The sequence below is a fragment of the Podarcis vaucheri genome (assembly GCF_965113315.1).
Source record: "Podarcis vaucheri genome assembly, chromosome: 8".
Taxonomy (NCBI): Eukaryota; Metazoa; Chordata; class Lepidosauria; order Squamata; family Lacertidae; genus Podarcis; species Podarcis vaucheri.
The window spans coordinates 44676091-44702729 of NC_138766.1; the positions used below are offsets into that span (position 1 = coordinate 44676091).

The 26639-nt window shown below is 39.6% G+C and overlaps 1 protein-coding gene across 5 annotated transcripts in view; it reads left to right on the top strand.

Annotated features, from left to right (window-relative positions):
• The window catches only part of PIEZO2 (piezo type mechanosensitive ion channel component 2), a 211056-nt gene that overhangs the window by 109306 nt on the left and 75111 nt on the right, over nt 1–26639 (top strand). For all 5 annotated transcript variants that reach the window (XM_082234898.1, XM_082234901.1, XM_082234902.1 and 2 more), the window contains exons 5-7: nt 9031–9193; nt 16955–17162; nt 18195–18408. In XM_082234898.1, coding sequence (XP_082091024.1) covers nt 9031–9193; nt 16955–17162; nt 18195–18408 — 585 coding nt within the window. The remainder of the gene's footprint in view (nt 1–9030; nt 9194–16954; nt 17163–18194; nt 18409–26639) is intronic.

The following is a 26639-nucleotide window of genomic DNA, read 5'->3' on the forward strand; positions in this document are numbered from 1 at the left end:
TCCCAGTCAAAGATTAGTGGTCCAGCAACATAGATCAGTGATGCCTGAGGAAGTTGATGTTTATGAACTATTATATGAACTTATCTCATCTGCATCTCCCAGAGTAATGTGTGAATCAGAACTTAATTACAAGCTAGCTTTTACAGCTCCAGAATGTTCCAATAGAGTTCTCAGCTAAAACAAAACAAAACAAAACAAAACAATGCACTAAAATGCATACCCATATTTCACTGCATCCTGTCACCAGCGTGCAATACTTGCACCCCCCTTTTTCGGACCGCAAAAGTGGTCCCAGAGCATTTCTCATGTGATAGTCGTAGGGTAACTTCTGAGGCTCCACTAAGCCTCAGGCCCATTCCTTTCCTCCTCCAGCCACTGCCACCCTTGCTCCCCTCATACCTCGCCATCTTGGCCATGAGCTCTTAGGCTGAATGCAGTGGGGTGGAACGTTTCTCCCCATCCTCCAGCTGCTGATTTTTTATCGCTGTTTCAGTAGGAACTGATGCCAGGGATGGTTGGGCCACATGGGCTAAGGGGAGATGCAGCAGGCATTGGCAGGCCTGGGTGCAGGTGCTGCCATCGCTGCTCATTTGCTGTTCCCACGGCATTCCTTACCGGAACTTCCTTTCCAAATTTGAATGGCTGTTCTGCTCTTGTAATGCAAAGTATATAGTCATACCTCTTGTTACGTTTGGTTCAGGTTAAGCGTTTTCAGGTTGCATCCCGCTGCGACCTGGAAATACCAGAAAGGGTTACTTCCGGTTTTTGCCGCATGTGCAGATGCGCAAAATGACGTCACACACATGCGCAGAAGTGGCGACCTGTGCACAAGCAGACGCAGGTTGCGTTCTGCTCATGTTGCGAACGGGCCTCCGGAACGGATCCCATTCTCAACCAGAGGTACCACTGTAGATCTGTTTCATTCACCATAGAGATTCTGATAGATGAGTGGCGCCACTGCATGGAAGTAGGTTGGACAAGAGAACATATTTACAAGGGAGGCTTCATTTTTACAGAAAGGTATGCTAGTCTCTTTCCATAAGAAGTCCCAATAAGAAGTTACTTATCTCTGGCTTGTGCTCTCCCAGCTCCTCTGATCCACCTGCTGTTGTCCCCACTTTTCCTCCTCGCATAATGGTCGCACTTTCGTATTTACCCGCATAATAGTTGCACCCCCCCTTTGGGGAAAGGAAAAATGGGCACAAAAATATGACCATTATGTGGTGAAATACAGTATTTTCAGCAAACATGGGACAGATATCAAAATATATTATAAAATGTCTATTATGCAGGCTTTTATGCAACCTTTTTGCATAACCATAAATTTATGTCTATTGGTTATAAGAGTAGAGTGATCCAGAAACTTTGCTGGCATAATAAATGAATGTAAATTAATACCAGTGGCTGAATTGCTTGGTAAAATGGGAGAAAGAAGCCATTTGTGATCTCACTATTGCTGGTTAAATAGTTTCTAGTCTAAAAATTCAAATCATGGAAATGCTGATGAAATATTGATTTTGTTGTGTGTAGGTTAATTAGCCAAGGATTAGTTATTAAATACAGGAGAGGAAAGTAAAGTAAAGTAAACCAATTGAAAATGGAGGGAAATGCTAGGTTTAAAAATTTCGGCTAATCAGTGGAAATGCATTTTTTGTTGATGGTTCAAACATCTCTCCATGTTTTCTTCCAAAACAAAATTACTATAAAAATATAGTCTGAAGCCAGGAAATTTGAGAGAACTATGTCAGTTTCATTCATATATGGTGGACTTGTTCAAAACTCAGCATAGAATTACTTGTTGTGTAGTCACTGACCTCATATCTTTAGTTTCAATTATCTTAATGGTGATGGTTTTGATTTTGCTGAATCTCCATAGACTAGACATATCTTGGCTTCAATATAAAACAAGATCTGTAAACAACTTTAAAACTGTATAAATATTTTCTAGTCTGACTTTTCCTGCTTTAATTCCTTGATGTGCTGTGTATATATTGGCATGATTACATGTAGTGATTTGCAGACTATGACTAGGCTCATGTTCTTGAATTATTTCCTCTGCATGTATTTTTTTAGTTATTGCTTTCTGCTTGTGGTGCTGCTTCAGAGCCTTACATAGAGTACCATGAAACCCCAAGATGAGCGTCCTTTGTATCCAAACGCTAAGGAGGATTTTATCATACATCACATGCTGATATGCAATAGACTGTTGGGAAAAATAGTAAGATTCATCCATAGTTTGAGTGGTGTTAGGTTGACCTAATATGTGGATTGAATGCACTGGTTGCAGGAAGGGAATTTCTATGACCATGAACTGTTCAAGCTAGCACATCAACCCCACCATGTGGCAGTCTCCTACAGATGACTGCAGTGCCTGGAGACAGTCAGGTTGTATAACCATAGAATGATCAGAGGAGGACTGACCGCTGGCAGGAGTGTAGAGAGAGAAGAAATGTCATGGTGCATCTGCAGCAGCACAACTGGACGCCTTTATCTGCCCCAGCTGCAACAAAACATGTCTTTCCCATATCCATCTCTACAGCCACAGCCGGTGCTGCAACCTTCCAGCAGTTTGACCTCAGTCCCCAAAGGCTCACTCCTCAATTGGTCTCCCAAGACAGACAGATGCCAACAACAAGTGGTATTCAGTGACAGTCCTATTCAGAGAAGAATTGCGACAAATAACTAAGGTCCATTAATTTCACTGGGTCTACTCTGAGTAAAGGTTTCTTGAATACAACTCCATGCAATGTACACTTTGGGTGAAGAGATACTTTTGTGGTGGACTTTGCCTCAGGACTTCCCAGAAACCACCAGCAACTACCACATGGTCCAGCCTAGGTCCTTGAATTCACAAATTAAAAAGTGCTGCCAATATCTCAAAGACCAAGCATGCTTATCAGCAGATAAAAGAGTTAGATTCCACATTAGTAGAATCTGAACAAATATCTCCTTGTCAACCAAGTCCAACTCTTTAACCGCTTCTGTCATAAATAGCTTCCCATGTTGGCTTGCTGCTGCCATAAATTTGTAAAAACTGGCATACAGTAGACTATAAATCTCAGTAGGAATGCTCTTCTCACTCTATTTGTTAGTGCTCTCCAAGATTTGAATGTTCTTTCCTCTGACATGACCATACCCTTTGCCCTTTCCAGCTGGAGGCTTGGGCTCTTCTTAGGGTGATGGTGGCAATGGTGGCTTGTTCATACCAAGTGTTAGTGCTTGTCATTTTTATCTCCTTGCTGTTCCTTCATCTTGGAACTGCTTTTCAGGTTACAGCAATCCTCCTCAATATAAGTTTCCAAATTTATTGTTAAAACTATTCCTCCTCCTTTTCCATAGCTCCTCTGCCCCCAAAGTTACCCAGGAACTTTTACTGTAATGATAAATGTGTTCATTGGACTCTGCCAGTTTCAGTTTCTCTGTCTACCCTCTCCTTTGTATATCACGGATCCCCCCACTTTTTGGGCAGGTTTTATTTGCAATTTTGCATTTTTACCCCTCCAGGTGTACTGCTGGTACATGAAGAATAAATAGGTATAGAAACAAATGCATAGCTGCAGGTGTTGCACAGAATATAGGATTGGCATTGAATTATCCAGGATTGTGATGGTCAGGAAATCAATGCTCAGCATGAGATCTACCATTAAAAATAATAATCTGGGCAGTGCAATGAACACCTAATTTGGCTTGTATGGGAAAACAGATGAGGCATAAGAAATAGCATGGAGGGGAGTGTCCGAATTCACATTTGGCACAAGTCTGCTTTTTGTATGCAGCACAGTCCTATAAATGTTGCATGCTTTATGTCAGTAATGAGGCTGCCAACCTTGGCACGTGCATTTAAGTTGTTAAATAGCATAATGATGTTTGGAAAGCAAACATTTGGCAAATGTTGGGTTGATATGTGGGTGAACACTTTTGCCAAACAGCCCCCCCCCCCCGTTTCACAATATAGCTGTCTAGAGAGAGTGAGATGTGCGTTTGGTTTGAAAATATATGAGTAATTATTAAGGCTTTGCATATTTTTCAAGAAACTTGGAAGTTTTATGCTTGCTAAAGTCTGCGCCAAGTTTTTTTTTAATGTTATGCACTTTATACTTCTCTGATTTCTCCCTGTGTTTTACTTCAGAAGACAAAACTTTTTCTACATCAAAATATTGGGAATTAAAATATATTGTTATGATGCATTAAAAAGTTTTTGTCACTGCCCCAGAACTAAGGTATATTCTGTGTGGTGGTGGCATGGCCTTTTTTTGCAAGGGAGAGGGGGTTAGCATTTGCTTGTTCTTGTGCCCATGTTTTGGAACTGTCTTGCAGACAAATGCAGAGCACAATGTAGTTAGGTGGCAGATCCTTACGTTCTTATTTCTTATTTCACCCAATGAATTGTGTTCAAAATGTAACACAACAAAACAAGGTGTGGGGTATGCATGGGGAGAGGATGGGCCAAATCCTTTTGTGTTAGTGTTAGCACAACCAGAATAGCACCCAAGATTCCTGTTGTCCTACCTTCTGCTTCCCCCGCACATCACTCTGCAGTCGCATCCACTGATGCCAGAGTGTCATTGCACTGGCAACATATTTTTTTTCTGCTGATGAAGCACTGTGCTTCATTGGCACAGGGAATGTAACTTGAGCATAAGATTGCAAATGGCTGTAACTCTGGAAAGATACGTGCATGAACCCTGAGTGCAGCTTGAGGCATCTTTGAAGATTCTGCTGAAGCCATTCATACAGCTGGAGGGGAATGCAGCCTGCCAATTCAGCAGCGTGAGTGACTGTAACATGAAGTCCAGACGCATCTCCAGCTACATGTACAATTTTACCCTGTGTGCACGCACTGGAATTGCAAATGAATCAGAAGAGTAATTACAGCTGAAGACAAAGGAGCCTTTTTCTCTCTCTCTCTCCTCTTTTGTAGATATGAATATGTCTAGCTCAACAATCTTAGGAATATGTTAATGATGTTAATTGAACCCAAGTGAACAAACAGCTTTATACTATATGATGAACAGCTATAGTTTCCAGTTCTTAATACAATTATTAAAATGTCCACATTGCCTAGAGCAGTGTTTCTTAAACAGTGTACAGTGGTACCTCGGGTTAAGTACTTAATTCGTTCTGGAGGTCTGTTCTTAACCTGAAACTGTTCTTAACCTGAAGCACCACTTTAGCTAATGGGGCGTCCTGCTGCCACCACGCCACCAGAGCAAGATTTCTGTTCTCATCCTGAAACAAAGTTCTTAACCCAAGGTACTATTTCTGGGTTAGCGTAGTCTGTAACCTGAAGCATATGTAAGCTGAAGCGTATGTAATCCGAGGTACCACTGTAGTGGGATCTGCTAGTGGACCTTGGACCATTTTCAGTGCCACAGCCTGCCCAGTGCTTCCTTACTTCCCTCCCCCTCTCTACTCTAGCCAGGCCACAGCACTTTAGTCGGACCAGTTACCAGCAACAGCAGCGCCTTGCATGCCGAGTGAAGGTGGCTGAGAGACAGAAAACTTTATGAATGGGGGAGAGAAGGAAAGTGGGTCTCTCTCATTTGGGGAAGGAGATGTTGGAAGGAAATGAGAACATAAGATATAAGGTTACTATTTATTTATGTATTATATATAAACTAGGAATAAACATGAGGGGAATGGATATCCTTGTTTTGCCCTGCATTGTCCAAGAAGCCTCCTCACTCCCCAAGCAGTGAGGTGTGCAGGATGGCAGCGGAAGCAGCCTGATCAGTTGGCGGGGGGAGATGAACAGTGATTGGCGAGCCTGGCATTCTGTCATGTGATTTTAGTTTCAAGATGGCATTGGTGTCTGGGTTGGCAACTGAGGTGGTGAGTTCGCCACCATTTTCTCTAGAAAAAAGCACTGAGGAAAAGTACTGGAAGAAGAAGAGAATGTAAATGGAAGAGAGATGAAAGAAACTGGTGGTTGGGGGAGGGAGATAAAGTACAAGTATAAAAGGTGTAGGAAACTTTAAGAGAACTCTGAGGCAAAGAATTTAGAAATTTCCAAAGATAAATTATATACCAGTAGAAAATGAACTGATTCTGATTTGTAGCTCAAAGGGACAGGCGTGTGTCTGTGTGATGTATGGATTTTTGCCTAAATCAGTCTAAAACAACCTGTGGGCCAATCTCCCCCTCCAGGTGTCCCATGAGGCCCACTTGTCAATCAGCTGATATCCCATATGACATCAGCCAATGGGTAGAAGCACAGGGTTCAAGGAACTTTCATACATCCCACCTCTTCTGTTTGAGCATCAAAAAGGAGCATTGGGGGATGCTTGAAAGCCATTTCAAGAAGGTGCCGGTTTCAAATATTGGCTACTTGCATGCAGGCAATGTTTTCAAAATACAACTTTTTTTTCCTTCTCCCATTCCAATTGGGGAGTAGAGGGATTGGATGGGATGGAGAAGTTGCCCTTCAAAAGCACTGCCTGCATGCTGGACTTCTCCCTTTTGTGAAGTTTTCGTACACCCCCTTGACAAATTAGGCTCCTAGGGGAGGGGAAATAAGAGTCTAACCTGCTATCCAGAAAAGATTCCCCACCCTTGCTCTGAAATCCACTTTGTAATAAATGATTTGAAACTAAGAGCTAATCGGAAAAGGCCATAGAACAGATGTAGCGTGTGTGTGTGTGTGTGTGCGCGCGCACGCACACACACACACACACACACACACACACAAGCACTTAGATGCACATGCATAAATCTGATTTCTACAATAATTTAAACTTTTAAAAAAAGAATTTCCTTTTACAGATTGTGTGAACTGACCCTTACTTTAAAGGTTCTAGTCTGTCTAACTGTAGTCATTGACACATACAGTATGTCAGCTGCTGCAAGAGCAAAATTTATGCTCTGTTACTTATTAAAGAACGTGTGAGACATCACCAAAAATCATAAAGATAACATTCTCATTTAATTCAAGTACTGAATTGCAAAGAATACCACAGTATCTTGCAATACATTTCCCAAGCCCTCCAGGTAGTTTGGGATGAGATTTTCACCTAGTCAGTATTTAACTATTCATTGCGACAGAAGTTATACTCAGAAGGTTCAGTGGCCTGATCAAATAAAATGCTTCTGAAGATTAAAACAACATTCCGAGGCCATATCTGAAATGCATATGTTCTCTTTGAAGAGCAATTTTATAGGTAAAGAAAGTGAAATCTTATGTACCGCATAACTTTACATTGTACCTTCCCATATTTATCTCCCCCAACACCCACTTTAATAAGCATGTACTGAATTGACCAACTATGTTTTTTAATTGGTTGGCAAATAAGAACATGGAGCCTTGGTATGAAACTGGTTTTCACACTTAAGGTTGTATCCAGACTAAGCTAGTCACACTTGTTCCCATTTAAATCAGTGGGGACCAAAGTGTAGCTAACTTGCTCTTCATCACCCGTGTGGTTTCTGTAAACCATGGCTTGGTGTGACATCTGAGCTGACAAACAGCGGTATCTATTTCCCAATGCAAGGCAAATAACAACTTAGAGGGGAGTTGGAGAGGGTATTCACACAGTGCTTGACAATACGGCCCTCTCCTACATAAATCCCCATGTTCATCCTTTCTCCCCAGCCTGTTGTCCCACCCCACCCCTCCAATCCCTCCTCAACATGTTTCTGTTGTGCAGGCAGAGCTCTAATCTCCCTTTAGGTGGTTTTTCTGTCTATTTAGAAGGTGTGGGGTTTTTGTTTGTTTTTTGCTGCATCTCTTAAAAGCATAGTGGTGGGGAACCTCCATCCCATGGGCCAATCTTACTTACTTACTCAGCAGCACACCTCTTATTCCACTGGTTTCTGACTGCTATGCTGGTTTCTTCACAATGTGCCAGTCTCTGTGGAGAGGAAAACAAGGTGGGCAGTTGGAAGCCTGTATAGTGAAAGTTCTGCTTCTGCCGTTGCTGCCATTTCACAGCAGCAAAAAAACTTTTTGAAAGAAAGGTTCCTGGTGATTCTTAAGAACTCTGTTGCCCCCTTATGAGGTAGTGAGGGCAGGTAGCATCAGCCATCAGTGGCGGCACTGAAAGTAATGTTGGCTCCAACCATCTGGCTCTTTTCTCAGCTTTACCCAGCAATGGGAGGGTAAACCAGGTGACCAGAGTTGCCACCATATAAATTTCCCAACAATACTGCCTGACCGTGACATAGAATCACCCTACAATGTCATGTCAGTGCCCAGCCAGAGGCATTCTGGGGGAATTAAGATGATGGTGACTCCTCTTATTTCCTTCAGTGTGGCACGTTAAAAATAAATAAATTGAAGAAATACCAGGGTCAGCTATGGTTGGCTGTCTCAGGTATTTGGAACTTTATATTTGCCCTACATATACTGGTTCTGTGCCTGATCAAATAAAAACATGGCAAAGTGGTTTGGGAATATTATCTAGGACTCGTGGAGGGAGGGGTGAGGAGAGTGGACAATTGTTTGCAAGTTTGTTTGGAACACATTTTATTTCATCTCTAAGTGAAGATTAGTGCAAACAATGGTGGCTCATTTTAGATTCTTGGGATTCTTGGTACCATTTCTGGTTTCTTTTTTATGTGACTTCTAAATTGGGAAATCATGGTTAGGACTAATGGCCAAATCATGGTTTTCAGACTCTCTTCAAACTGTGGTTTCAATTATAGTTTGGAAAAATGAAATGTGACATCTGCACTAATGAACCAGGTGTCCATAGGTATTGTGACAGCATTTGTAGGACCTCAGAGGCTGGAAATTATCTCTGAAGTTAAACATTGCTGCAAGCCAATATCACTTGTGTTACACTTGGATTACATTACTGTGAACTCAGAAGTGGTGGGGCGCACCTGTGAGAGTAAGCAAGGTAGTATGTGCACCACAGCCTTCTCCACTACATATTCCACGGGGGAAAACAAAGCCCTGCTGGTTCAGGTACAAAATCATGAAGAATAATGCAAAAACGTATCAAGATTTTCCTTATATTGAAATGTTAAGCTAGGTTTGAGTAATGGAATAAGAACTAACATGCATTTCCCCCCTCTTTTAATTCTATACAGTGTCAAAGGGGCAGATGCTGGCAATGGGATCCGAATTTTTGTTCCTGATATTGGTATGTTCATTGCCAGCCTTACCATATGGCTTGTCTGCAGAAACATTGTTCAAAAAGCAGCGCAAGAAGATGCAGGACAGTATAACACACAGTTTGAAAATGAAGACATGGTATGTTTGTATATTCTCTATCCTATATTTTAAAATACCTCTTTTTCTTGGAGTGCAATTAAATTAGAATTAAACAAAAGTTTTTCAAAACACTGATACCCCAAGAAAACCCAGGGGACAAAGTATATAGTGTATTTGTAGAGGACTTCCTAGCATCACCAAAGGATCAGGTTGCCATGGTGTGAAATATCTAACCTAAAGAGTTGCTTTGGTCAATTTAGACTTACTCAGCTAGATAGTCCAGTGATCTGACTCTGTATCAGGCAGATTCTCATATTCCCGTGGTCCACATTGCCTGGCATTCATACTTCTCCACCTGGTGCAAGGGTGGAGAAGGAACATACAAAGAGCAGGAGAATATGCTATGTAGTCAATGACACTCTTAGTTGAGGACATAACATTTTATCCCTAAGGTTTTTGAGAGATGGATGATGAGACCAGCTTGCAACCTAATCATTGGGAGCGTTTAAAGTTTGAAAAGGTCAAAAATTACGTTATAGGAAGCATAAGTTGTGGTGTGGCAATGTGCGTTAAGTATAATTAATTGGAAAATATTGCCTAAAATTGGAGAGATTGTGGTGTTAAGTAGGATCTTTTATTTCTAAAGTAGCTCAAAGCAATCTGCAGTGCAGCTGGTTGTACCAGGATTCATGTGGTTTTACATGAAATTGTTCATATATAAATGCCTTAAGCATATATTAAAATGGTAGGATATTGTTTAATGGAATCATTGCATTTTGACTTAGAATAAAGTTTACCTTTAAAATACTTTTTTGTGTCACAGTGGAGTTTAATTCAGTTCCACATATCCATTTTTAATAGGTAATTTAGGCAGTATTTCAATTTATGGAACTCTGTTCTACTATAGTGTGGCATTTCAGTGAATGTGGGGGAAGCAGTTGTGTAAATAAAAAGATCTTCACATTCTTCCATAAAACTCCTCACTGTAAGTATTTTTAAACGGGATTACATAAGCATGTTTCCTGGCTCCTGTGCAAACAAATAGCCCATAAAATGGAGCTTAAGGTGGCAGTCGCTAGCCTCATCCCTTCTGTGTGTGCTGCAGCTGTGCTCGCTATGAGAAGCTCTTATGCAGTTGAGGAAATGGCATGAGCTGGTCATGTGGCATGCTGGTTAGCTGCCTTATGCCTGGTCCAACAACCTGTTATCTCATGGCAGAAACTCAGCTAGACTCTTAAAACATATGTAGTTATAATGCAGGCACAGAAAACCTTCCAGCCATGGCCCAATTAGCCCTGCTAGAGGTCTGTGTTTTTCTCCACAACAGCCACCTGCCCCACAAGCTGAATTTAAGGTGGAATGTAGTATGCTTAACTCTTTATATCTCTGTGGGATGAGAGTATCATAGGAAGGAGAATCATAATAGGTGAAGGGGGACAGGGAGGAAAGGGCCCACAAGATTGTCACAGGTAGCAGAAAGGAGAGCTGGGGAAAGACAATAGGGAGGTCAAGAAGGAAGAGGAAGCATAGTGCTAAAGTAGGCCTAGTGCTTTGTATCCACTAAGCCTACTTTAGCAAAGCCCTTTCATTCAATTTTATGAAAACCTATGTATGCTATATTAAAAATTTAATTTTAAAAATCCCAGCATTTTTACTTTTGGGTATGTTTGGAATTGCAGCCCCCGTGACTGATTTAGCACAGCTTGAAAGGTATAAAACTATCAACAAAAGCACAGTATAATCAGTGAAGTAATTAGGCACATTTACACTTTGTTTTAAAGCAACTGTCCAGTATACATAAATATCACTACAATTCCCACATTATAATATTTGTTTTAGCTTTAAGGAGGGAAGAGAGTATGGATAAGAGGAAAGAGTGAGACTGGAGTGGCGGGAAGGAAACAAAGAGGTGTGTTGTTAGAGGGGTGAGGGTGGTGCCAAAGGAAGGCACTGCGTCTCTGTTGTCCAAGGGCTATTGTCCATCATTGGATTCTTCAAGAAAGAGATTTGGGTTTTGGCAAGGCTTTGGGTGAAAAGGCTCTTCACTTATAGACAGCTATCAATAACCCCTTAGTAGATCTCATAACATAGCTGACAAGACATAATGGTGCTAGTCGCAAGCTCTCTGGTGAATGTTCAGTGGGAATATGTAGGTTTTCATCCCTAGTGCTTCATTGTAACCACAAGGAAAGCATACATTTATCCAGAACACATATGAACTGGACTAGAGGGAGCGGGGAAATTAGTGGACAGGAGAAATGCAGTCCTGCAACGAGCCAAGGGTGTGTTTTTAATTAGTATTGAATTATAAAGTTTTAAAATTCTACATGCTCCTAGGCTGCTATCCAGTTCATTACCACTCTTAAATGGTTGCACATTTAGAGCAAGCTTGTCTGCAGGCCCTTTTTATTAGGGCTTAGACAATTTAAAGCAGGTGAATTCAGCTGGAGAAATGCCCAGACTGCAGGCTCTGTGAAGTACAATGCGATTCAAAAGGTGTAGAAGGTGAAAAAAGCAAGAGAGAGAACATTTAACTTCACAGCTGCAAGCAAGAATTAAGATACTGATTTGGTGCAGATGTCGTATTAACTGTTGAAGGGGTTTTGGAACAAATTTAGTTTCTTTTACAGCCATGTGGATAAATAGCCCAAATTAGTAAAAACCTTGAAATGAAGACAATTAATCGGATAAGATTTCATATCTTTAACTTTCTGTTGATCTAAACCAGTAATATGTGCTTTGTTTTGTATTGCAATTTTGTTCATTATTGTTTAGTCTTACTTTTTAAGCTTATTCCTTAAAAGTTCTGCTCAGGGCAAAGTAGATATTTTGGCAGCACAACACATTGTCAGGATATGAGTTGCATATTTCCTATAAAGTTAAAGCACAGCATAGATAGGTGGGAGAAGGCAGTGAATCTTTCCTTTTCTTGCATGCTTCATCCCCAAATTACTTCTTTTTCTGTTGAGAGTTTCATTTGGTGCTGAGAGAAACATCTTCAACTCTTCCTCAACAGTCCTCTAGCAGCAGCAGCAAATCTATCAAGCAGTCCAAACTATTTCCATCTCAGCTGGTATTACTATGAACTGTAAAGTGACCCTGGACTATAGCAAGTCATGTATATAGGTGTGTTCTTTCCTTATGCTGCTAGATTTTTTTATTCTGCACCTAATTTGGGCTGCCTTCCTGAAACCTTGCTCTTCCCATTGTGATTAGCATAGTGGCCTCATAGGTTCCTGGTTTTCTCTTGTTCTGTATACTGTTTATTTCGTTTGGGAGAGGGCTACGTACTCCTCTTTGGTATTGAAACCATCAGTATAGCTCCACTGAATTCCATACATACCATTACAACTTGAATGTAGTAGAGTGGGCAGTTACCCAATTCTGAAAGACACAGTTGTGTTGTCATCATGTCTAGACTGCTTCTTAGAAAGCAAGCGGTCTGTGAACAGGTCCAGATGTCATCTCAGTTTCACATCTTGGTATAATTGTCACATACAGTATTCCAAATCCATTGATTGGGTAGTGTTTGTAGATGCTGAATTAGCCATCTCAAGGTTGTTGTTTTTTTATCAGCATATGATAGAAGTGTATTGTGACCAGTTTTCCTATAAAAATTGCAACAGTTGATGATTCCATGAATAATAATAGCAGCAGCAGCAACAACAACAACACAACACATACTGCTTTCTGTTTAACCCAAGTATTCTGGATCAAATCATCATGTTCTCCAGTAAATGTGTTTGTGTTCACAAGTAAGTGTGAAAGTTGATTCCATATTACCATATAAGGTTATGAGGCTTTTTGAAATTACTCCTATTTTATTGCAGGTAACATTCCAAAATATGCACAGGGAATGATCCGTTACATTTTACCAGTATATGTGTGTCTAGGGCTGTGCACTGATGGACTCTAGTTTCTCCCCCTTATTTATGGTGGAGCCATGTCCTGAATTTCATCAGAGGGGAAAGAATTTCTCCTAATGGTTTGTTGGGAAAGGAATTCACCATCAGCAGTTTCTTCTCCTCCCTAAGGTTTTTTCTCCTGTTGCTGCAAGTGGCAACAGCAGCAGCCGTGCTGACAGACCAGCTGCCATTTTGCATCCTTCACAATGCCTGGGCTGTAGTGTAATTGCAGCGTGGTGGCTGATTGGGAAGGGAATAACAAAGGCCTCTCACACACAAAAATGTGTTAAGATTCTACAAAGTGGCTACCTTCTCCCAGGAAGCTGACTAACTGAAAAATCTCAGAAATCCCTCCCCCCCCCAAGTATATTCCAAGAAGTTTCAACTCAGCTATACATACTCTTGTGCAGAGAAGACGGTGAGGAAGTTCATAGAATACTCTTCACCACGCACAATAATTTAGGTCAATAATATTTCAAAAAACAAAGATTTAAAAATTGTAGATAGGCACCAATCAAGCTTTGCTGCAAGGAAAGAAGTAAAATACTGAAATGGTTTAATATTGAAATTCTATTCCCACCCCCCAACATATTAATGAGTTTCAAAAGAGTGTAGTTTTTGTTTTGTTTTTTGTTTTCACTTTGCCCTTCAGAAGCTGTTCCACTGAGTAAGGATGTGGAACTGATAAATATTGCATTTAGGTTTGGCATTGATGTATGCCCAGCATCCTATGGTTGCCCTTAATTGATTTGGGTTCTGAAATGAACATGCATTAGAGGCTCCTAATGCAGCATGCTGTTTGGGAGACTGCTCCTTCATTTGTGATTTACAACATTGCTGCTAAATTTGGGAGGAGAGGCGGGAATCAGCAAACAAAGCTGCACATGGAGCTAGTATAAAAGGGCCTTTATGCTGGTTTAGAAATATCATATTCACTTCCATTCCTTATTATTTCAGTACAGTCAAAAAGTGATGTGGGGGGAAACACTGCCATGCTTGTGTCAAGCTTCTTTGGGAGTTATTTGGAGAGAGCCAAAGATTCTTTAAATATTCTTCCTCTTTCAAGAGGGAACTGATTATTCTCCTGCACCCGAAGGGCAGTGCTCGTCTGAGTCTGACAGTGTAGAATTAAAAAAAAACTGTGGATGGAAAAAGAGCAATCTTAATCTCTTTTTATTTAAATGGATGGTTAACCAAAGACAATAGCACACTGCTTTTTAAAGCATTTTCATTTACTGACTTTTCTGAAAATGTGAACCATTCGTCTTGATGCCCAGAGCTGTTAAACTATCTGCTGTTCAAGGCACGGGCATTCTGTTGAAACACTTGCATGTCAGTCATCACCGTCCTGCAGAATTCTACGCCATGCATACAATTTTCTGTTGAATTCTGCCGCTTTGTAAAACATTGTTATTATATAACAATTTAATAGAAAATGCTGCTTTCTATTAAAACAGTGTATCAATCTGGTTATTTGTTTAAAGCCATTTGTTTTGAAAGGCATTTTTACATATAATTCTTAAATGCATTTTAAAATTGCCAGTTCAGCTGTCAACACTGTGTAAACTGTTAATAGGTGGACAGTAAGTACAAACTGTGCCTGAATTATTCTTTGGTCTTGTGGCTATTTTTTGAAAATTTATAAACAGAAAAACAGAAACCTAAAACCCATTATCAAGGGTCGAGAATAATTTGCAAAGATTCAATGCTCAACTTGTATCTGGAAGGAAATACAATATCTTCAAAGAAGGCAATTTGTCTAACATGAATAAAGCAGATATCTTAAGGAAGCACCTGTATCCCTGAGAGAGCCTGTTGTGTAAGCTTACCAGTCCAGCTGTGAAAGCTCATGGAGTTAAAACAATTAGTATACTATGCTAGACTTTTTTGTTTGATTGATTCATTGCAGACTGTAGTGGTTCAACTGATTCCAACAATAACATTGTTGACTCATTAAAATGTTAATGATGATAACAACATATTTCTATTTCTTCCAGGCAATCCAAGTTTTATTGTATGGTATGTTTATGGATGTCCTACTCAAAGCACTCAGTACAACACAAGAATGGATTGCATGAATGGATTTTAATTCTCACCAGGGCAGCTTGCTGGTGCATGTGTCAATGAGATCTGAGAGGCTATCTCAGCACATCAATGTTTATACTGTATCAGAGGAAACATTAAAAGCTGGATGTTAATAAAGCAGCCTCAAACATAACTAATGGACATTCTGGCTCTGAGCACAGTAGTAGCAGTCACAGCTGCTATAGAAGTAGTGATGTTTCCTGTCTGTACTTTATCTGCATTTGACAGGTTTTTTATTTTATTTTTTTAATGTTGAGTTTCCAAGCTTACCCCAGTGATTGAAGAACCAAATAATACATTTAATTTTCTTTTTGCCATCTTGTACCCCAGTACTGTGTAGAAAGACATATTTTGGCCATTTTAATTCAAAGAGCAACACTTCTACATATAGGCGAAATGAATCCATGTTATAATATCACTTAATAACTCTATAAAACAAGGGAAGGGTTTTGTTAATATCAAACAAGGTTTCTGATCTACTTCATGGGAGGCTTGGGACTTAGCTGCGCAATAGAATTTGGAGTCTCCCAGAAAGATCCTTCTTTGGGGCATTGTTCTCAGCCAGATGCACTTGCCATTTTATCCCTTTTTTTATTTGTATGCGCTCTAGATAATGTGGCCTAAGGTAGTAGTATCCATATGGCATGGACTAAATAACAGCTCAGTATATTAGGCTCGGGATTAAGAGGCTCTTCCTGCTGTATGAGAAAGTGTGGGACATCTAATAGGTGAAAGGAGAGGCAAAGAGAGGAAGGATTTGGGTAGGAGACAGACATGTAAGATGGGTTTGGAAAGTGCCCCAAACAGAAGTGGGAAATAGATGCCTGTTACACACACATATGCATACATACACATTGAATCAATTTCACATTTATATTTTGTGTTTTTGTGGGTATACATTTCCCATTTACATGTCTTTGTACAAGTTTGAGGAGTGATATGGAGAATGATTAATTGCGTGTTTCCCTGCTGGGCAACCCCTGAGTAGCTATTTGGGGCAGCACTAATGAGAGAGGTTTCTGCAGCCCTGGGTGTTGCAGGGGTCAGAGCATGGACAGAGGAAGGCTGTTGCATTCCAGAGGCACCTCAAGGAAAAAACAAACCAACTAAACTATCAGGGCATCTCAGTAGCAGAACATACTATGAAGTACCAGTAGTGATGATGTCACGATACTTGGATGGTGGAATTGCAAGAAACTTGGGGTTTTTGACAGACATGAAATTTGGAAGGCTAGCCAGGAACCCAAGCAGCAGACTAGGAGAATGAGATAGAATGGTGAAATGAGGATAATCTCCTGGATTCAGTTGAATTTGAACTGAATCCTTATACAAACCTGCTGAAGCTTCAGTCCTTGGAGTCTGACAACAGTAGTGCAATGTCTTTAGTTTGCTATGATTTAAGTGACTTTAAAATACAATCTTGCACATGCTCAGAGCTTTCATTTTTTAATCGGGGTTGGTAAACTGTATTTCGTTTGTCTTTTCCTCTAACGTATCAAATCTAGAAGCATTTATGAAACATCATGTGGCAGTTACAGGATGGGAACAAGGAAACAAAACAACTTTATTTTGTGCTGAAATAATAATATATATCTGTCTGATATCTCTCTCTATGTGTGTAGCATTAAACCATTAAGTCCAGGGTCTAAAATTACCTTGCACCACTGGAGTCCTCCTGGCATGTTGGTGACTTTAGCTGTCTGGAAAGTACATAGAAAGGACTAAAGCTGCAAACCAGTGCTGAGATTTGAAAGCATGAAGTATAGCAAAAGAACATCATTCCTCATTTGTAATTTTCTCTTATTTTCAGAATGAAGGGGAGAGACTAGAGGCAGATGATGCATTAATATATGAAGACTTGGATGATGCAGAACATGGGGAAGAAGAATCTGAAGAAACCACAAAATTAAAACTGCTGCGTAGAATTGCCTCAATAGCTTCAAAAGTGAAGGAGATTATTGGCAATATTATAACCACAGCTGGAAAAGTTGTTGTTACGATTTTACTTGGTACAACAGGTGGGTTCTCCTCTTTTAAACAGTTCCTCAAATCCCACAGGGATTTTAGCCCTTCCATAGTTAAGGTAAATATATTGCTGATTTTATTTACATGAAAAAATAATTTTTGTTGCTTAATTTGTTGCATTAGATACAGTTGTAGAGCCATTACTTCTAGCATTTTAGAACCTATTATAGACAAATTAAGTCTATTTAAGAACTGAAATGTCATTAGATGCTGTGTTTTTTTAATTTACCTTGGTGTTCACGTCATAGAGTGTATGTCTTTAAAAGCGAAAGATACCCAATAGAATATTTAATATTTAAACTCAAGTGGTAGTGACAGAACTGAATGCATATGTGCAGATATTCAACCCCCCCCCCCCATTTTCCTTTCTGAAAACTCCCCAGAAATGCAATATAGGTATGGTTAACTAAAATTATCTCTGGTAATCTTTTCAGTTGACACATATAAATCATTCATATAAATGCCTTGGGGATTTTGTGGTGATGGGAGGAACCTATTGATATCAGTCCACAATCATGTTCTCACCTACAGTGGTACCTCGGGTTACATACGCTTCAGGTTACAGACTCCGCTAACCCAGAAATAGTACCTCGGGTTAAGAACTTCGCTTCAAGATGAGAACAGAAATCATGCAGTGGCGGCACAGCAGCAGCAGGAGGCCCCATTAGCTAAAGTGGTGCTTCAGGTTAAGAACAGTTTCAGGTTAAGAACGGACCTCCAGAATGAATTAAGTACTTAACCCGAGGTACCACTGTATTTTAATTAGATAATCAGTTCACATTTTGAGATGGAATGAAATGTACTTACCATGAATTATTTTATCCAGCTACTTGCAGGTCTCCCATAAACTTCAATAAAAGTAGAAAAAATGTATTTGATTTTAGTTAAAGTGACCTTAGGGATTTTTTTAAGCAACTGAATTTTCAAAGAGGTTGATTTTTAGTAATCTTGTTTAGCTTTCACATTGTAGACATATCATGAGTACAAAAGAGAATAATTGCCCTCCATTCATTTTTTTTCTGTAGGAATGATGTTGCCATCACTGACTTCAGCTGTGTATTTCTTTTTATTCTTGGGTTTGTGTACATGGTGGTCCTGTTGCCGAGTGTTTGATCCGCTGATATTCAGCTGTCTCTGTGTGTTAATGGCTATATTCAGTGCAGGCCACTTAATTGGACTTTACCTGTACCAGTTACAGTTTTTCCAGGAAATTATTCCACCCGATGACTTTTATGCCAGGTAGGATATTCTTATTCTTATTCTTCATTTGCATCTTTCAGTAAATGGGACTGTGACAAAAAAAAAGCAGCAAAAAGATTGAGTCACGTTGTGTGAGATGCAAAATGTATAACTGAAGTAGTATGCAGTGAAGTATTTGAAATTTATATGTTAAATGCTGGGTTAAAGAGACATACTTGGTTGTATCCAGTGGTTGTGGGAACGGGAGGCAGCTCCTGCAACTCATCTTCCCCTTCTTTCCCTGCAGCTGCCTGGACCCTCCTGAAAAGCATCTTCAGAGGGTCAGGGCTGCCTATGAAGCATTGTGGGCTGTGCTTTACAGGACTGCAGTAGGGTGGGGAAATTGCCTGAAAGTGAGGAGCAAAGTGGGGCCTAAGCAAATTTCTTACAGGAATGTGTCTCTCATAGGAAAGGATGGTGTCACCTGGGCAGATTCTCTGTGTTCAGCTACTGTTAAATCCTTCCTTACTTTCTTTGGTTTTTCATGTTTTACATTTGTTGACACTTATCTGTCAAATTTGCTGTTTCTCTACTGTGGAAGTTGGCATTCTCAGCAGCAAGAAAGTGTTTTCATCTGTGAATTTGAGAAGGTGTATGACGATATAAGTGCTTTTCTGCCATCTACAGGCCACAAATTATTATTATTATTATTTTACTCTTTCAATGAGGTTTTTAAAAAGTACTTACCGTATTTTTCGCTCTATAACACGCACCTGACCATAACACGCACGTAGTTTTTAGAGGAGGAAAATCCGTAGGCATGCCACCCGTAGGCATTCCCTCCATAACACGCACAGACATTTCCCCTTACTTTTTAGGAGGAAAAAAGTGAGTGTTATGGTGCAAAAAATACGGTAATTTGTTTATATAAGAATGCATGGTGCAGTTTTTCAATAATCTTCTACATCTAGCATAAATGTCATTTAAGGCAACAGCAATGCTGTTAGTCTGCCTATGTATGTGCTTTAGCTAGTATTTAGTAGGAAAAAGTAAAGTAATTATAACTAGCCATGCTCCAAGGATAATATCTATTTTGTAATACCCAAATGTTGTACCCAAAAGTACACATTTAAAATTGGGACCCAATTTCATAAAGCATTTCAACCAGGGAAGGTGATCAACATTGGATAAACGCCACACATATCTTCTGTCTTCTTTGGTAGGTTTTCCCAAATAATTTTCTTAAGTTTTACTTTAGTAACAAGGTAAAGACAAAGAGATATGCCAACTTCAATCCACAAACCAATGTCATAACTACATTATAGTATAATGAAAATATAGAAGTCATTTTTGCTCTGATAGTACTATTGAAATTTATATATTTTATTTAACAAAATGTATTTCATTTAACATTTGATGAAAAAAATGTGCAACAGTGTTGCTAGAAGGTCATAGTATCCAGGAAGCAGGAAGGCACCAGCAATGGTGTCTCACAAGAGGGAGAAGAGGCACCTTTGCAAGGTGAGCTGATGGCTCAAAGAAGATTAGAAGTCCCTGATTTTGGCAGAGGGCAGGCCAGCTGCTCCAAGTGGTGTCACAGGCCAGATGTATGTAGCTTGTGAGTTCACCACTGGTTTAATCTATCTGAATATGCCAAAACCATGGGATTAGGATTCTCCTTTGTGGCTGCAAATGTCTTAAAGGTAAAGGTAAAGGTACCCCTGCCCGAACGGGCCAGTCTTGACAGACTCTGGGGTTTGTGCGCCCATCTCACTCAAGAGGCCGGGGGCCAGCGCTGTCCGGAGACACTTCCGGGTCACGTGGCCAGCGTGACAAAGCTGCATCTAGCGAGCCAGCGCAGCACACGGAACGCCGTTTACCTTCCCGCAAATGTCTTGGTCTCCCTTAAAGTCAACAAGATACTGTAATTCCCTAGTAAGTTGTTGGTGACTTTTCCATCTCTCTTTTTAAATAGTGTAATCCATCTGGGATATGACTTTAAAGCTTTGAATCTGTACAAAGTGAAATTAGTTTACCTTGCCTACCTGAAGAAATTTGTCAATCCCTGTGCTTTGTGGAGTTGCTGAAAAAATAGTTTTTTTAAAAAGTAATGCACTCCAGAGTATGAAACTACTTACAATAATCCTAGTTTCTTGTGTAGAGTAAGACTGCTGTCTTCTTAATTGGCTCAGCTACTGAGAACCTGTAACAAAACATCTTGAGAGAATCCTACCTTTCAGAACAGCACATGCCTGAGGCTATTGAATATTTTTTTGAAAATAAAAGCAAAAAGTAAAGGCAAGAGATTAACATAATAGTGAGGATAAATGCTTTCTTTTGTTAACAAAGGGATAAACTTACATTTCCAACTACACTGTCTTAACCAGTTTCCAAAAATTTAGCTGCTACAAATCTCCTAGGCACCCTTAACATATATTTAGAAATGCTGGTCACCATTTTTTAATATAATGATATAAGTGAGTTTCAAGCAGATTTTCAAAATCCTAGTATTCTTACAGATTAGTTCAGCAAACATGAACTATACTGCCATTAAATCCAGCAAATGACTGGCACACTTCTGAGAAGACACAGTATTTTACTACTTGGCTCTGAATACATATTCCACAAGCTGCAGAATAGGTTTCCATCATTATGCCCGCAAGATTTTCTTCTGTTCTGACTTGTACTTTAAATACTAGTGTCTGAGTTTAATACAAATTACTTAAGTTATTGGACCAAATTATATTTGCATAATTTATTTTATATTTGATGAACTTGCAGAATTTGGCTTTTGGTGTTATGGAATATTTGTTTAACTATTGACAGAGCAGAAGCAGCACTGCCAACCTAATGAGAAGCTAGTGGAAAGTATGCAAGGAAAGAAAGGTTGTTGGAAATTTGGAACTGATGCTGAAACATTTAAACTTGACTGATGGAAAGCAATCCTCTTCATTTTGTCAAACTGTAATGAAAAGAGAGGAAAACAATATGCATTTAATTATTTGTATAACTAGATGTCTTGTACGAAGACCAACACTTCTTTGGCTGAAGCACTGAATGAAATTTCATTATAAAAATGCTATTGCAAGAGTAGGATAATCTTGTTCACCTATACTAACTTTTTTTTTAAAAAAAATGTTTATTGATATTTGAGAATATAGATGTTAAAGGTCAGAAAGATGTACAAATAAATGAAGATAAAATAAAAAAAACCTGTGAGTGAAGTACAGAGGTACTTTACATCATCTTCAATATTAAGAAATAAATATGGAGAGATGATTTTACATCAGAATGAAATCAGATCAGAAACAGAATATTATTGGCTATTGACAATCATGCCCACAATTTTATTTACTTTTTTAAATAAAAATAAAAAGCTGCTTTTGCAGATAGGTTCCTCTCAAATCTGCCAACAGCAATATAAACATTAAATTAGAATAATATAAAAATATATTTCTATATTAAAATTTTGAAAATACAAGGTGGGGAACAAAAGTCACCACCGTTACTCAGATCAGTAGCTACTGCCAGGGGAGGGAGGATCAGTCTAGCTGTTACAGGTTTTTTCATTAGAAAAGTACTTCAGAGTTAGCTGAAAACTGCAGGTTTGGAAAGAGACTGAGGATGCCTTCAATAGGTTGCCAGCACTCAGCTCCCTAGCAACCACTCAATAACTGCAGCTATTCAGTTGGAGTATTTCTTCACCTTTTTTGATGGCTCTATCCTCATCTGACCAGTCCCAAAATCCTCAACATTTAAACTGAGCATTGTAGATGAGAAAAAAGAACCCTGTTCAGTTGTTTATCTCTGGCACTTGTTGAAGGCAATGAGCAAAAGTAAAGAAAGCAAGTGGGAATTCTTATATTAACAAAACTGGAAATTAATTATAAATGATGCAGTAGGTGTGGAATCAGTAAAAGCCAAATTGGGTAATACCAGCTAATGGCTGAAAGGCTTTCCTCACCCCCAGTCTCTTGCTCATGTTTCCCAGGACTATTTCAGAACTAGAATAGTCCCTCACAGTCTCAGACTAGTCCTACATTATGAAGATCCAAAGTTGACCCTATCTAGTTGAACCTCAATTTGTGATGCTAAAGTATTTGAACTAAACACATATTTCTCTTAACTGTTGTAGAAACGTTTTAAGGCACTTCCCTGAGATGTACCAGAAATAGGGATATTTTGCTCTGAAATAGATCGGAATTAGATAAATGTTCTGTGGTATGTAGCCACCTGCCCTAATAAAGGAAAAATACCACTCACATTTGCAGATGCTTCAGAGCTTCAACCTATTTGACGTGTTTGTACAATTAATAGCAAAGCAGACAAACCCTCCCATGTGCCATGTACTGGTGTACCTTTTCTTCTAAAACAAATTGGCTATAGATCATGGGCATTATTTTGCAATGTTCAAAGAACACTGACCCAATGTGATTAATGTCTGTAGCTGAAGAGTTTAATTTGCTATGCAGCTTTGAAATTTGATGCCTCCAGTTTCTTTTGGATGACAGTTGCTAGGCTCTTCAGTTGATTTTGATTCATTATGCTAGGACACTCCAGGATGTACCTCTTAATTCCAAAATACACCTCCTAATATAGCTTCCCTGCACGCTTCATTTGTGTTCTTTCTCATAGTCTCTCCTGTGTTTGAGGTTTATTGTAGGAACTGCTTGTTCATCATTTTGTAGAGCAGGAATAATGCTCTTTGACACTTCTCAAACATCTCAAAGTAGTATTTTACACCAGCTTGGTGGGCTTTTTGAGTTAACCATGTAAGGCTCTGAACTACTTTTCCTAAAGGCACATAATTTGCACCGTTTTTTAATTTGCCCACAACCTGATGTCTCAGACAGGTTTCTAGAAATTTATCGAGTCATACTTGGAAGTAATTCAAAGAAGATAAAAAAGCTCTTTCAACTCACCACTTTTTTGTAGCAACCTTTTGGCTCTTAAAAGAATATGTGCCTTTAATCAGCTTCTGCTTGTACAACAGCTGTGGCCATTACCGGGTGGGGATAGCTTGCTCACAATAGTCCATGCATTGGTAACTTCAAGACTGGATTACGGCAGTACATTGTATCTGGGGCTTTTCTTGTAATTGATCCATGAACTGCAGTTAGTACAGAATGCTGTGGCATAATTGCTGATGGGAGGTATATTTTCCATGAACCTCAACCAGATCTAATCTGTTTTTTAAAAGATTGTCCTGAATGTTAAGCGGTATTGAAGCAGCCATTCTACTGAGGCAGCTCACAGTTGCCACCTCTGCCCCTCCACTGCCTTTTCCTCTCACCACCTCCTGCTGGACTGTTTGTTTGCTACAATTGCAACAAAATGGTGCAGACACAGTCAGCTGAGCCACATTGCCTTCCTTCCTCGCATTGATGGGTGAGAATGGTACTGCACTGGAGGTGGTGACAAAGGGGTGTAGCAGTAGTGAGGCAACAGCAGGGAGGAGGAGGGAGGAAAAGGCATCCCAACCACAATGTCTCTATACAACACTTAGCATAAATTAGGCTGGCATGAGGCATGTATAAGACACCTAAGATTGCTGCCTGTCAATTAATTTGGAAAAGCAAATAGCTCCAAATTGGGCTAGCACTGTATGGTTAAACCATGTCTCTTGCAGCAGTACCCTTGGAGTCTTGTTAAGCAAGATTTTTTCTGACGTGTGTTGGGTGCTTCTAAACCAGGAGTGAGAAACTCAATACAGCCCTCTAGTTTTCTCTATCTGGCACCTGAGACCTGAGGCCAAGCCACATCTCCTCCTCAGGTGACATCTTCTTGCTGACTTTCCTCTTAATTGTAAAAATCATATGTCATCCAACCCACTCTGATGAGTATATTTATAGAAGCTGAAAGATTAGGACCAGCTTGGACATAGTTCAAGGAGGGAGAAAGGTTGTTTTCTGCTGCTCCGGAGAAGCGGAGACGGAGCAATGGATCCAAACTACAAGAAAGAAGATTCCACCTAAACATTAGGAAGAACTTCCTGACAGTAAGAGCTGTTTGACAGTGGAATTTGCTGCCAAGGAGTGTGGTGGAGTCTCCTACTTTGGAGGTCTTTAAGCAGAGGCTTGACAACCATATGTCAGGAGTGCTCTGATGGTGTTTCCTGCTTGGCAGGGGGTTGGACTCGATGGCCCTTGTGGTCTCTTCCAACTCTATGATTCTATGATTCTATGATGCACTCTCTTTCTTTTTCTTTCTCTTTGTGTAGGCTTTAAAAAAAAATGTGGAGCCCACTGCCTACAAAAATCATCAACACATTTTTTATCAAAAAGAAAGTGGATGAAAACATATACCCATTATCCTAAAATCTGTTGAAGCTCGATAGCCAGATTTCCATTGTTATTATTTTTATAGAACATCTGGAAGGTGCTCTCAAGTCATTGTAATGGCGTAGCCCCTTGTAGATCACTTTATTTATCACTTCCTCACTAAGTTAAAATAGCTTTGTAGAACAAATTTTCAAAGTATAAAAAAATCTGGATTGGTTCTTATTACCACTCTTCAGAGCTGGTAATAGATTTTAGGATAATGGGTATATGTTTTCATCTACTTTCAGAGCTTTACTTAAGAGCCTCAGGGAACATAAGATGGCACTTCCCTAATTGCATGATTTGATATAAAATATATTTTGTGTTGTTAGTGCCTATACATCTAGGTAGCAATAAAATGCTAGTAATGGCTTGAGATAGCCCTTTGCAGTCTATATGGATCCCTGTGCTCGCATGTTTTAATCTGGGTGGTCTTCTCTCTAGATGACAGCAGGAAATATTGTTCCTTGTGCTTAATATTTCCTGCAGGGTATAGCAATAGTGGGAGCACCTCCCATCACAATGTCTACTCAGAGCCAGAACTGAAGGTCAGTGTGCATAGCTGCAGGAGATCACTTGCTGTGCTTCTGGGTCAGAAGAAGGTGGTGACACAACCTGGTTTGGCTAAGCAGGAAGGAAATAGGGTATGCAATGTGCTTACATCACAGCAGAACTACTTAGTATTATTTGACAGTATAGATCTTTTGCAGGTGTCAGAATCTAAGAAGAGGACTTTTTTTTTTTGTTGGCAGATTAATACTGTTTGAATGAAATGCAACAGCCAGAAAGTTAATTCAAGAAATAGGCTGTATTGATATTCTGGATCTACACAGCCAAAACAATCTATTATCTTTTTAAAAAGTTGAATATTGAAATCTTCTTCTAAGCATAGCAGGTTTGACGGCAAATAAAAGTTCATGGTTGATTCTAGTTCACGTTAAATAAATAAGTCTTGTGTGTTATTGTTGCCTCCCACCAAGTTTGTTAAAAACAAGAGTCATAAAAAGTTAACAATGAATAAATGCATAAAGCTACACCAGCCTCTTTAGAAAACATACAAGGAAAACAAACTGATAAGTAACATTAGATAAGTTTGTGACTGAGCAACACTTGGTTTGGTTAATGTTTATGTTTTGCAGCATTTTCAGGATGTAACAGCTTTTCTCTTGCAGTTATCTCTGAAATAATGGTTCATATTTTTTCTACTTAACTTCAAAACATTACACAACTACGTAACTAACTACCTGCAACAACTCACCAACCCTGCTAACTTCAGTTTTCAAAAACAAATGTCCTGTAGAAAATGAAAAGCACAAAACTTGAAGCTGCTAAAAAAAATTAAAATTGTAATAATAAGTAATACAGCAATATTTGATTATCTTTCTCAAATACAAAAGAAAAATTAATAAAGCTGTGCCTGTCAAAAGTCAGTGCAAGGGGCACGGATGGTGCTGTGGTCTAAACCACTTACCCTCTTGGGCTTGCTGATCAGAAGTTCGGTGATTTGAATCCCCGTGACAAGTTGAGCTCCCATTGTTCTGTCCATATTCTGCCAACTTAGCAGTTTGAAGCATGCCAGTGCAAATAGATAGATAGATAGATAGATAGATAGATAGATAGATAGATACCGCTGTGGTGGGTAGGTAAACAATGTTTCCATGCGCTCTGGCACGGTCCTCTGTATGCCAGTAGCAGTTTAGTCATGCTGGCCACATGACCCAGAAAGCTGTCTGTGGACACACACAGGCTTCCTCGGCCTGAAAACGAGATGACCCCATAATCGCCTTTGACTGGTCTTAACTGTCCAGTGTTCCTTTACCTTTACCCTTACTGCTATGCCCCTCTGGGGTCTGCGGCCTAGGCTGCTGCCTAGTTGGCCTAATGATAGCATTTGCCCTGATTACATGGTTGACATTTACCCACAGGCTTAAAATTATTCAGAGTTTTATGTTCAGCCCCTCTGCATTTCAG